General features: G+C 34.4%; 1 protein-coding gene across 1 annotated transcript in view; it reads right to left on the bottom strand.

Annotated features, from left to right (window-relative positions):
* Positions 1 to 14,350, bottom strand: part of LOC142339760 (uncharacterized) — a 107,838-nt gene that overhangs the window by 81,869 nt on the left and 11,619 nt on the right. The window contains exon 6 of the mRNA XM_075390020.1: positions 8,515 to 8,776. Within this exon, the coding sequence (XP_075246135.1) occupies positions 8,515 to 8,776 (262 nt within the window). The remainder of the gene's footprint in view (positions 1 to 8,514; positions 8,777 to 14,350) is intronic.

The raw sequence follows: 14,350 nt of genomic DNA, 5'->3' as shown, positions 1-14,350 counted from the left end.
AGATTTAAAAAGTCAAAAATAGAGGAAGACAGCGAAAAATACAAACCCTTACAATTCAAGTTTCATTGATCATACCAAATCAAACATATCGAAACGGCCAGACATCGCGAATTATCTGATAAAAGATCTGACGAACTGTTTTCAAAAACCAGAATTGCCGCACGAAAACGAAAAAAAATACGTTCAAACACCAAGGAGTACCGAGGGGGGGGGGGGGGTCAAGCGAATGGGGAGGGGGTAGGATTGGGAGGGCTGGAGACGAGAGGGGGTCCAAACCATCAGGTAGAGGAGATAAGAACCACCCTTCACATAACGAATATGTCTCCTCAAAACAATTTTGGTTGAATTGCATTCTTAGGAGACTGTTTAGGCGTTCAGATCTAAGAGAACTGAATGACCTTCAAGCGTTACCTGTTTATCACCTTTCTGAGGAAAAGAAGTCAAATGGTTCAGACGAAAAATCGCTGAAGCGAAAAATCGCATAAAAGAACAGGACTAATATAACCGCTACAAACTTCGTTTTAGAGCAATTAATTAGGAATAACATTTCACAAATCAATATGCCCGACTAAAGAAACGCTCGGAGAAGGAAGAAAAAAGTTCAGGATGGGTGAAAATGGTAAGAGAAACATGTGGAGGGGGTATCCAAACCACAAAACAACCGACTAATGTCGGAAGCCTTCCTTTCGGACGACTAGTGGGATCAGTAATCTATTGCAGCCTGCATCTGTCAGGGGGAACTCAATTCACTCAGGGGGCTTCAAATAACGTATTAAGAGGTCATTATAACCGCTATAACCACAAACAAAAGTTAAACTGAAAAAAAATTGCACCAATTTTGGCGCACTATTCATTTGACTTTTAGCAGTAAAATGCTGTCACTTGGTTCGGAAGCTGACACTCGCCAATGAGAGATTTAGATCATCCAAAATAAAAAAGTCACTAGCGTAAAAGACAGAGAAAAGTCAAAACAGTCAAGCAAAAATTATGCAGGCACAAAACCTTCCAGAACAAAAATGTTATTGAAGCCTGAACAATCATTTTTGTCCTGAAACACATCCACTGGCTCAACATAATTAATTAAAATTGATTTTGAAAAATTTGACTACTCAAAAATTCAGCATCGATATCATTCAAGAAGGCAAATAACAAAAGAGTAAACAAACTAAATCTGTAGACCAAACTTGGTACCCAAGACAGTTCGAAATTACAGGAATTTGTACCACTGAATACATATCCGGTACCGTTCAAAGTAACAAAAATTTTACAGATGGACGAAAACTGATAAACTAAAGAAAACAACCAGTCTATCAACGCTCACAGAAATAACCAATTTCAAAATTTGAAGGTCGGAATTTGTTTTGCGGCCCAAAAATCCATTGGAGAAGCAGATACCTTGATGAACACATTCGTAGATCATGAAATTATTTTTATAAATGATAGGTAAATTTTAGGTTTTAGTGTCAGGAGCAATTATTCAAAAAAATTAACAGTTGAGTTCATCTTGTTTAAGATCTGTTTGCTACAAAAAACTCGATCAATTTTGAGAACAGAATTAATAAGGAAAAAAAGCAAAAAGATAAAAAAACGAAAAGGCAAAAAATCATTGCTACCAAAACCTGCCTCTAAAAATTTGACAGAATGTAAATAAAAATGAGTCAAATAAATCTAAATACTAATACCAACAAATTCTAAGATTTACAGTATGGTAGAAGATTCCGCATATTTTCAAACATTTTCAAGAACTAAAAAAAGCACTGCAAAAATTAAATTTTATGGCAGCAAATCATCATAGACTTTTCAGAGAGAAATCAAGAAGCCAAATACCAGAAGGTCATGGACAATTTGGCACATTGAAAAAGACATAAAATTAGAGTTAAGAAACAAGATAATTTCATTACATAACTTTGACGTTCATCAAACTGATCCAACTAAGCTCCTGACTAAACAAAACCATGTAAACTTAATTGACCGTTCGAAAAACATAGAAAACTTTGACCAAAGAAGTCGTTTCTGTTGTTAAGATTGACATTTTGAAAAAAAATTCTAATAAAGAATCAACACAAATTTATTTTAAAAACTGCATACGTTGAAAAACGAGATGAACGATTCTTTATTTTGAAAAACGCTGTTACTATAGACACTGATTATTGAATAGTCCGTAACAGATCAATAAAAAAATTAATGAAAAAAGGCAAATCTAATTAAAAAAATTTGAGAAATGAGCCAATTTTGACCTTCCAATTATTAATTAGCCCTTTGCCAAAAAAAAACTAAACAAAGCTGGCAGATTGCCAGAAAATAGCCGCAATAGATTCGTAGATCGGCAGTCAAAAAACAGTAAAAAAGACAGACCAAAAAATTCGTCTTTTCATTGAAGGCTGATCTGTTATATTTTGATTAAAAATCTGTATAAGTTATTGCTGCTTCTATCAGCTGATCTCAAATAACCTTCATTTAGAGTGACACATACCCATTTGACCTTATCTCTTTGAATTAAAGTAAATAAATGTCAATTTCAAAGTGAGGAAGTCATTTTTGAGAGTGAGGTAGGTCAAGTGTGACCAAAAATTTAATCACGCGCATGAACAAAAAAACTCGCTCCACTAAGAGCGAAAAATGACGTCACACATGCAATTTAGTTGAAATTGCATGAGCGAATGAACAAAAATTGGCTGTGACGTCATATGGTCGTAACAAAAATCATGACGACGAAATAAAAAAAACCAAGAGAAGGCCAATAATAGCCCCGGCTATCGCTGTGCGGCTATTAACAAGCAGTAAAAAATGAGCTAAATAGACAAAAAAGCAGCTAAAAATTCATCCACTGAACGCAGCGCATGATTGAAAAACTTTACTCACACACAAAAATTTAGTTCACATGGAAATCTCACTCATTTCCGCTTTTACACCACGCCGTCTTAAGGGATAGTACTTCTGGTACAAAAACATCCGGAAGAAATCCGGAAGCGACTCGAAGCATAGGCAATTTCGAAAAAAAAACAAAAACGTCACTGAAGCCGGAATCACTATTGTTGGTCTTAAAGAAATTATTCTTTCAATAAAACTTGAGCTAAAAAAATTTCATCACACGCAAAACTGAAAAACTTTCACGTTGACATTGAAGCAAGCAAAAAATATACCAACGACTCCCTTCACAAAATGTCCGCATCGAGAACCAAAAATGAAGTAACTAATAAAAACATACCCGGCAGATTGCCGGAAAATAGCCGCCGTTGATTCCAATAAGCATGGCTGGGATTGAAATAACAGAAGATATTGAAAAAAAAAGATTTTCGTACGAAAACATTTTTTTAAGTCCGATTTATTTTGATGGCATTTCGTAGTTGAACATACTTCAGTTTCTTAGAGAGAGGCTACAGGGGCTACTATCAATAACAATAAGCATTAGAGAGAGGTAACTAATACTTATAGGACCGACGTTCAAATAGCGGGCATCTAAAATTGGGCTTTATGGGTTTATCCCGTTTCTATTTCTGACTTCAATTTTTTATACTGACTCTGTTCATTTTCAATTGCTTTGCTGAGCAACTGATGTTCAAAATCACTTTTAGCAGAATGAGAGAAGAGAGAAACTAGCCTAGAGAAGTCATAAAGATTTCACGCAAAATGTTGAAAAGGCGGCAAAATGAGGTAAAGCGAAACATTTTTTTATTCGACGAAGTAAAAAAAAAATAGGAGCGCTATAATAGCCGGCTGAGAAGATGAGGGCGGCTATTAAAAAACAAATTAAAAAATAAAAACGTGTCCAATTTGAACTTTTAACGCTTTATTAGGCTGTCAAAAAAATTGGTGTATGAATTTGAGCAAACAATTGCTCCAACTGAACAAAAAACTGCTAAAAATGGTTATCTTTAAACAGCACTCTGTCAAAAACATTTATCCAAGTCGAAAGGTCATTCACTCAACGCATTACATTATCAAAAATAATTTTCTCTCAGAAAATTAGTTCACAAGACAATTTTACTCTTTTTGTCTCTTAGGTCAATAGCCCGTTTGAACAGATAGTACTTCCGGTTAAAAAACATATCCGAAAGAATTCTGAAATCAACTCGAAGCGTCGGAACGTCACAGTGAAAACCCTAATGGCAGCCGCAATTCTTTTTTCCTAAACTCTTTACAGCACCAGATTTACATTTAAAAATTGGCAAAACTTACACAGGTCACTATGAGAAAGACTTGTGCATTGACACCATTGGAGCAAGTTTAAAAAACTTACTACATAAATCAGAATCAAAACGAAAAAAAACACTCAAAACATAAAATCTAATTTTGACATAAAATATCAATGAAATCTTGAAACAATTCGCAACGTTGAAAAATGACAAAAAATTTCATGTTGGTCAAATATTAAGAGCCTCAAAAAACTGACAGCGCAACAAAATTTCTTATTCTGCAATCAACTGTACGACCCAAAAGACGCAGTGTGGAAGTATAGGGCAGATATCAATCTTTGAAACTCAAATCGTAATAAAATTATTTTCAAAAGAATAAAAATAGGCCTGGAAAAACAGAATCAAAAAAAATTTTGAAGTCATTACAATTCAGACAAAAATAAGATCTAACGCCTTGTTGGACATATCATGGGCAAAGTGAAAAAACTATTGTAGAAACTAAAAAAATGAAAAAAGACAAAAAATATTCAAATAATAATATTCAAAACATTCAAAAGCAAAAATTAATTTTTCGAAAATAATTACAGCAAACCCCAGTACTGCATTATATTAAATGAAATCAATTGTAAAGAAAATATGGAAAAAATCCAAGAGAAAGGCTGAAATGATTAATTTTTTAATAACTGGTAAAAGCACAGGCCTTAGGAGAATGATACAATGATACATGCTAGAATGTGTAGAAAATGGACTCAATGGAAGGAAAACAAATACATTCTTCATACTTGAAAACCATATTGATTAAAACCAAATAAAAAAATCGAAAAAAAAACGATTCATTATTATCATTGTTCAGCATTCGAGGCTTAGAATAAATAAACACTCCCGTTCATTCATTTATTGATAAAAACAAAATTGAAGTACCTGAAGGTGCACAAAAAGATATTCTAGTAACATAAGAAAAGATTCTAGTAAAGATATTCTAGTAAAATCAAAATGGAAAATTGGACGAAAACTGCAAAAAAAACGGACAAGCATGGACAACTTTCTGAAACATCAATACCTCCTTATAATATGAGGATATTATAAAGAGGCATCCAATTACCGAATGGATGTTGGCATATGCACTTAAAGTTCAATGAAAAATTATCGACAACAAACAAAAATAAACAAAAACTAAGAACCTCAAGCGCATAATTAGGCTCTATGAAACAGTTTCAGAGGGTTATATATTAATACATCATTGAACAAAACTATTTCCACAAAACAATTCAAGCAAAAAAACTTGGGATTATCGGACGAAAGGGCAGCTAAAAACCATTATCTACATGCGCAATTCTGCCAAAAGTCGAAAAGCCGTCCACAGAACGCAGCGCATGATCAAACAACTTTTCTCGCAGAGAAAAGTTTAGTTCTTATGAAAACAGTACTGACTTTTGCTTTTGGGTGAAAACACCGTTTGAAGAATTACGGATGGTTTTTGAAGCTTTGCGCTTCGCAAGAAAAATCAAAAAATTACTGAAGCCGGAGCAATTACTGTTTGTCTCTCTGCTATAAAAAGTTATTACTCAGTTACCAAAACAAATTACTCTGTTACCAAAAGTTCTAAATTACAAAAATTTAACCACTGGCCAGACCCAAAAAATTTTCAGCACCGACAACATTAAGAACGCAAACAGTAATATTTACGACGCCATTCAGGAACCCTCTGAAACAACCAAACATAACTTAATCTTAAAACAAAAATCAATCCCCACAATGGTCAATACACATATATCGCAACGTTGAAAAAAAATCTTCAGAGGAACAAAAACCTCTAAACAGACCGGGCAAGCAATTCTCATGGAACAACAAAACTTAACGATTCAACATGCTGCGATTTACTCGGCAACTCATAGGATACAGTGGGTAAGCTGATATATTGCAAAACATATCCTTAAACAATGAATTTAATTTTTAAAAAACGAAAACAAAACACTAGGTCCTCAAATTCCCGGTTTTGACGTCCGAGCACTAATCCAAGTAATAAGCGATAAGTTCTCTCTTTTTACGACATCTTTGAAAAAATTGAGTCCACGAAATAAATTTCAAATAAACACAGCCTGCAAATTGCCGGAAAATCGCCGCCGGTGACGCACTTGATGCATGTCAGGATTGAAACAGAAAACAAAAAAACAAGAGAGAGATTGACTGACTTATTTTCTCTTTTTTTTCAGTGTCAAAAAGTTCTAATTTGGTGTGCAGTATCAGTTAACTTGTAAAACTATACTTAATTCAGCTTCTGAGCGGAAAGTTATTAAGCTTAATAATAAGATCAGATAGCAATCACTCTAATGAACTTTGATAACCTAATGCTCTACGACTTAATAACGCGCGTTTATCGGTTGTCTCGTTTCTTTTGATTTTGCTCTTTCGACTTCGACTGCATTCACTATATTGCGTAACTCAATGCTTGAAAAAAAATTAAAAACCATTCAGTTGAAACAGCGAGTGAGGTAAGTCAGAAGTCAAGCGTGAAAATTGTGACTTGTAAAACATGATCAAAAAGTAAAGCAAACTTAAAAAGGAGAGCACCTAAATAATCGCCGTTGAGAGGCTGACCGCGGCTATTAAAAACAAAACCGCTGTTTTCCGAACCAATTTTTTTTTAAAGTTTAAATCATTTGTATCAATTACCGTAAAATCATTATTACTAAAACGTAGCCCATGAGTCTCAGAAAACATGTATCTGTACTTTGAACCGTAGAGACCAATTATAAACATCTCAAGGGTATTTCCTAACTCTATATAGGTAACACCACAAATGTCAACAGAACGAACTAGCGTTGAGCGAATTGCTCTCAAAGGAACGGCAAGTGGTTGGCTTCAGTAGTAGCAAGCTGGGTCCTGGGGATGCTAACATTAAAGGGGGTGGTGTGAATGGAGAGGGGTGGCCAGCGATGTAGGGTCCAACGTTAGTGGGAAGTTGTACCTTCATGGGGAAATGTACCTTCAAAACAGTTTCCGTGAGTTGCATACCTAGAGACTGAAAAGTAAGGCTCTAAGAGAGCTGCTTGGCCACTTAAAGCCCTCCGAGGGTTACCTGCTTATCCCGTTTTTGAGCGTATCCCGATTTTGACAATAAAAAATTGGTAAGGCAAAAAATCGCATAAAGAAGGCCAAAAGATTATATAATTACGACAAACTTTTTTGAGAGCAATTAATTACAAAATAAGTCCAGGAAGAACGCTAAAATCGGAAACGAGCAGACATACATTTATGAAACCAAAGATTATGGCAAAAACATATCGTAGATAATTGCTAAGAAAATAATGAAGCGAAATACTAGAATATCAGACACATTGTGAAAAAAAAAGGAAGGCATCTATCTTTTGAGAAACAAAAGAGATAAAATAATAAACGTAGGAAAACAAATAGATTTCAGTGCTAAACATTGGTTGTTCAGGAAAATTATTCAGCTATTTTGCTCTTCAAATAAAACAATGAGCACAGAATTCGAAGACTAAAACGAAATAATTTGTCAAGAACTAATATTTTATGCGAGAAAAGCCATTTCGAAAAAAATTCATTGAATTTCAAACATTTCCTTCAAAAGCCATTTGATTTTGAACAAAACGAAATTTAAAGCTCTGACAATGCACAGACAGGCTTATTCTGTTAAATCAAACCAAAATCTTGAAGCAAAAATTACAGAAATACAATCGAATAAAGCCAAAAAAAGTAAACAAATTGAGAAATTGAAAGTCATCTTGCTCTCGAAAACATCCCTGGGCTCCCGAAAACATTATATTACCAATTCCTGAGCATTGGATATTAGTGCAGCTTTAAAAATACCAAAAAAAAAACAAACAAGAAGCAAAAGAAAGGCGCCAAATAGACAAAAAACCGGCTAAAAGCAATGCCTATATGCACGATTCTGTCGAACAAATTTCCAAAGTCAAAAATAGTCATTCATTCAATGCTGCGCATGAGCTTTTACTCTTTCGCGTCAAAACGGCCCTGAACACAAGGTACTTCCAGTAAACAGAAAAAGAAACCTCGAGAAAACCAATATCCTCTTCGAGTCGCTCAAACCTAACCTACGATCACATCCTATCAATGGCTGCCCGCTGTTCACGGCCATGCCTCTCATTCACTGAGGTATGTAACAAAATTTGCGCCGAAGCCCCGATGCCCGCCCACCAACCGGTCAGCTGAATTTTGTTTTGCTTCATAATAGTTTGGCTTAATGCAACAGCATTGCTTATTTTATACTATTGCGTGCTTGAAGACTATTAGCAATGTTCTCGTATTGGTCAATGAATTGCTCGCTGAAATTTAGTTCAAGAGGAGGCACCTTTCGCAAGGAAGAATGATCAAAAGATCAGAAAAAATTTCTTACGGGTGCAATTAGAAGCCTCCAAAATTCATTATCTGCTTTGAAACTCTCAAAGGCCTCTCCGTCTTCAGGCCTGTGAAGTGGTTCATCGAGATATGCTGAGATCCTCTTGTCTGTTTCAGTTCCAAATCGCCCAGTCTTCACCATCTGTCCTTGCTTCACAACTAACACAGAGTAGTTGTATTTGAAGGACTTGTACTTCAAGCTTCTTCCCAGAAGAAGATTCATTATTTGTGCTACATTCAGCAGCATCGAATCGTTATTTCTAAAACAATAATAAACATTCAATTCCTTAACAGTTACAGCATTACCATATAGCACAAAAAACGGACATAAAAAGAAGCCATCTCTTGCAAAAAAACCTATATGAACTTTAATTAACGTTATTTTAGTTCCCATCAAAAAACTCAGAAACTTTAAAAATTGATATATTTTGGGCTCAAAAACTACAAAATACCTTTTCACCTCGAGTGCAGGCCTTCCCATCAGCTTCAGCACACCAAACACTTGAGGGACTAAAAAATCCAGCTTAAGGTTTCTAATGAAACTTAAAGCACATTAGGCGTTAACTGTTCATCCCGTTTTGAAAGCTCAAAGTAAAGGAAAATGCGTGAAAACATCTTAGAAAAAAAAACCTCGGGTCTCTGGAATCGACAAGAAAAAAAACTTAGCTTAACCCTAAACAGCCGCAAACTATACTAATCAAACTTTTTTACTTCACTATACCATTCAACTCCCCAGAAACCAAAAACAGAGGAAACAAAAAGAAGGGCACGCAAAATCTGATATCAATTTCTTGGAGACTTTCCATAATGTGAAACATTTTGTTTTCAACACTTTGTTGACATATTTAGATTATTTTCCCCAAATGAAGACCCTATGATAGGAAAAAACATAAGCGGATTATATCCAAAAAAAACGCAAAAAGAAAATAACCTAATCTAAAAATGTAAAAACGTTTTATAACATGTTCTAGAAATTGCAATGTCTCAAAAATTTCACCCAACACATACGTTTTTTTTGTCCAGTGGGCAACCATACGTAATCCAACAGCACTGGAAAACAATTAAAACGAGCAGAAAGAAACATAGCTGGCAGATTGCCAGAAAATAGCCGCAATAGACTCGTAGATCGGCAGTCTAAAAAAACAGTAAAAAAGACAGACCAAAGAAAATTCGTCTTTTCATTGAAGGCTGATCTGTTATATTTTGATTAAAAATATGTATAAGTTATTGCTGCCTCTTTTAGCTGATCTCAAATAGCCTTAATTTAGAGTGACACACACCCATTTGACCTTATCTCTTTGAATTAAAGTAAATAAAAGTCAATTTCAAAGTGAGGAAGTCATTTTTGAGAGTGAGGTAAGTCAAGTGTGACCAAAAATTTAATCACGCGCATGAACAAAGAAACTCGCTCCACTAAGAGCGAAAAATGACGTCACACATGCAATTCAGTTGAAATTGCATGAACGAATGAACAAAAAGTGGCTGTGACGTCATATGGTCGCAACAAAAATCATGACGACGAAATAAAAAAAAAACCAAGAGAAGGCCAATAATAGCCCCAGCTATCGCTGTGCGGCTATTAAAAACCTAGAAAAAATGGCAGAATTGGTTCCTTTAATCTAAGTAAAGGACTAATCATACTTATTTTTTCACTTAGTATCAAAACTCCTATGACAACACTCAGAAAACAATTAACAAAAAAAAATCTGAAAGGCAGAAAAAGAGGAGAATTAGGCTAAAAAATTTTAAAAACATAAAATATGCATAGACATCACTGAAATTGACAAATTTTCTTCAACTAAAACAAACTTAAGGTTTAAAAAAAGCTAATTTAAACCAAAAAATAGCAGAAACAATAAATACATAAAAAATCACAAAAAACAGCTAAAAAGTCTAACAAAAAAATTCGCAAAAAAAGCTCAAGATTGCTTCTAAAAGTCTAATATAACATCGCGAAAATCAAAAAGCTCCAAAATGACCAGTTACTTACTTTTCACGTCTTTTTTAAAATACCCTCCGAAATATTATCGATGGAAAAGAACCTCCACCAATACTCTCCTATTCGAATCGTAGAAACACAGAACACCAAAATATAGTCAGCAAATTGCCGGAAAATAGCCGCCGTTGAACCAGTGGACGCACATTGGGACTAAAACAGAAAAAAATTAAAAGAAAGAAACTGACAGAATTTTTGTCAGTGTCAGTGTTCTGATTTGGTTCTTCATATTCTGTTAGATTCTAAAATTACACTTAATCCAACTTCTAAACTGAAGGCTCTTAAACATAATAATAATGCCAGGTAACAATCGCTTCAACGAACTTTGATACCCTAATGTAATATGACTTAATGACCGGGCATTATATGTTTATCCCAATTCTTTTGATTTTGATCTTTTGACTCTGACCGTATTCACTACAATACGTAATTCAATGCGTGATAGAACTTAAAATCCATTCAGTTGAAACAGTGGGTGAAAAAAGTCAGAAGTCATCGTGAAAATCGTGACTTATGCAGAACAAAAACGTGATCAAAAGGTAAAGCCAATTTAAAAAAAAACATAGCAGGACAAGTCCTGCCATACAATTCAAAGAATTTTCATTTACCAAACAAAAAACTAGACCTAAAACGGACTATGAGTGAATTGGGAAAACCATTTCAAAGAAAATCAGATTGAAAATTTTTAAAGATTGAAAACAAAAACTGAAAATCAATGCCAAAATGCCGCATGTGAACAAAAACCACTATCGGGAACAAGAAATTTGATTCAAACAAAAAACTAGGCCTAGAATGAACTATAAATGGATTGAGAAAACAATTTAGAAAATCCGATTCGAAAATAGAACAAACAGTAAAAATCAAAGTGAAATTGCAGCAAACAGTAAAAATCAAAGTGAGTGAAAAAAATTCGCGCCGCAAAACCACTCGCTTTTTTGCTCCACTTCCTGTTTCGGCGTGACTCCAAAATCACTACTCAAAAATCATAAAAATGTGTGAACAGATCTTTAAAAAAAAGACAGCGCCCCAATACAATACAAATTCTTTGAATTGTAAAAAGGTTATCAGCTCGTGAAGTTACGATAAATTTAGCTTCAGTAGGGCAATTGGCTTAAATGTACAGACCATGAACATTACGGACTAACGTCCTGTGAACGACAGTCGAGCGGTTGCCTGCTGTAGTAGCCAGATGTATCTTAGGGATGATAGCATTAGGGGACGGGTGAGCGGAGTGGGGTCAAACTTTCAAGATTAAAAACCCCCACTTCGTTTGAGAGCAACTAATAAAATTTATTACGATCAACTTAATCAATGTACATTGCACATTAGATTATACTGCTATCAAGCTACTGCCAAAGAGTAATCAATTGACATAACATTGACGAAATTGAATGACTATTATTATTATTATTAATATTATTATTATTATTATTATTATTATTATTATTATTATTATTATTACTATTATTATTATTATTATTATTATAATTATAGAGTCGTATCATACACATCAAAAAAAATTATTGAGGGTGTATCATACACAGTGAATTATTGAGGTCGTATCATACATTGAATTCCTCAAACTCAATTTTTTGACTAAAAATGTTCAGATGTTTTGTCTGCGCATTTTATCCAAGCCCAAAACAGACCTGCTTGCTGAATATTGACTCTTCACAAAAACTAAAAACCAATAATAATTGACCACAAAGTTTGCATAGCAAATTCTGAATTATTAAGGGCGCTTCATACACATTTTTGTGAATTGACCAAACTGGGCCTAAATTGTTAGGAACTACTTTACGAACTGAAAAAGGGACCTCTTTTAGAGCTCCTTTCTAAAGAAGGGCTGTTTTTGAGAATTTTTGAAAAAAATTATTTTTAATTATTAGGGCGCACTATACAGCCCAATTTTTGGAAAAAGTTGTTCCAACATTTCTTTAAAAGACAAACTGGACATGCTGCAATCAGTCTCTTAAAACGTAGCTTTCTACCTTCAAATTTGGTCTTCCACACTTATCAGTGGCATACCAAGCGATACCCGCCTTTAACACAGCGACATCCTTGGCATCTATGTACATATCATTTTTTCATCAGTAATAATGTTTTTCATTTGCGAATTTAAATTCAATCAGTTTTTTGAAGTACTTGGCTCGCGTCAACTTCGTTCTCCGGTAGGAAAATACAAAGTCACCCTTCTGAATTGAATCTCTGGCAAAAAAATTCGTATTTTTTATCAAGGAAAATTTTTAAAAAAATTTTTAGGAAAATTTCTCTTATGATATTTCTCTACGTCATCTTTGTCCGCTTCTTCAAAACTATGCAAATTATGCTTCTCCTTTCTCTCTTTGGTTTCTCTGAGTGAACTGAACGAAGCAGCGGTAATTGAATCATGTAGTTCATGAAGCAAGCACAATTTATCTAGTGATCTATCATATATGATATCAAATTCTGAATCAAAACCATCCATTTTGAACTGAAATCAAAACAGTTTGTCAAAATCAGTGTAAAGTGTAACATCTGAAGGTTTGCAGTGGAATATAGGAGACAAAACTACCGCTAACAGCAGGTTGTCTTAAGAATATGCCGTCGGAAACAAAGTTTTTAAAAAATTTATCTTAATCTGCATATAGATATTTTTCGACGTCATTTTTGTTGTCCGTTTTTTCAGAACTTCGCAAACCACGCTTTTCGTTGCTCTCTTTGGATTCTAAGAGTGAACTTAGTGTAGCGACGCTAATTGGGTTATCTAGTTCATCAAATAACCATAATTCCAGTGATAAACTATCAACTTTGGTATCAAATTCTGAATGGAAATCATCCATTTTGAACTGAAATCAAAACAATTTGTCAAAATCAGTTTTATGCTTAACATTAGAAGGATTGCATTGGAATGTATTAGGCAGATATAGTGCTAAAAGCAGGTTGCCTGACGAATAAGGGCGTGCTCCGAACAGAACAACACATTTACAACTAAGTGAAAGTAATGTTTTCAGCAAAAAAACCTCACATAATAGCATCGTTACTCCGGTACAAACCTGCTGTTACAAGGAGCGAAACCCTAAAGCCCAGTAGAAAGCCCTGTTGCTACTTTTGTGGGAATAAAAATCAAGTTTTTTACAAAAAAATAACCTCAGAGAATTTTTTTGTATGATGCGCCCTCAATAATTTTTTTTTAGTAATAATAATTCTTGAAAAAATTTGAGCACCGTTGGGTCTCAATTTTTTTTTCTGTCGATGAAATTGGACCTACAATCCAAATCTGTGTTCAAAATTTCATTCAAAAAAGTGGTTGGCTCAGGGTTTTCCGAGGGCGTATCATACAATGATATTTCAAATCCGGCCAGGGCGCATCATACACTTTATCATTGTATGATGCGACCTCAATAATTATTATAATAATTCTTCAACTAATCGAGCTTTCGCCCAAAATCCTGACGAAATTTAACTCTGAATGGAACCCTATTAGAGGATGCGAAACCCAAGAAATCAAGAGAGACAAATTCCAGCAAGCGTGAAATGCGACGATTCAGAATGCTGCAACCCTACTTCTCAAACGCGAACTGCTGATTTGATTCATCAGAGTTTCCAACATCGGTGATTGCTCAAATTAAAAAACTGAACATCAAATCACCAAAAACTTTAATGATTCAGCTTTGCAATTTGATTAAAAAACAATGTAGGCAAGAGAAATTCAAGTAAAAACAAGCTGGCAGAAAATAGCCCCAATAGCTTCGTAGATCTGCAGTCTAAAAAAAAGTAAAAAAGACAGACCAAAAAAATCGTCTTTTCATTGAAGGCTGATATGTTACAGTTTGATTGAAAATCTGTACAGGTTTTT

Source organism: Convolutriloba macropyga, chromosome 1 (genome assembly GCF_964194025.1).
Source record: "Convolutriloba macropyga chromosome 1, txConMacr16.3, whole genome shotgun sequence".
Lineage (NCBI taxonomy): Eukaryota > Metazoa > Xenacoelomorpha > Acoela > Convolutidae > Convolutriloba > Convolutriloba macropyga.
Note: the sequence above shows the minus strand (reverse complement) of the source record. Positions and strands in the feature narration are given on the sequence as shown.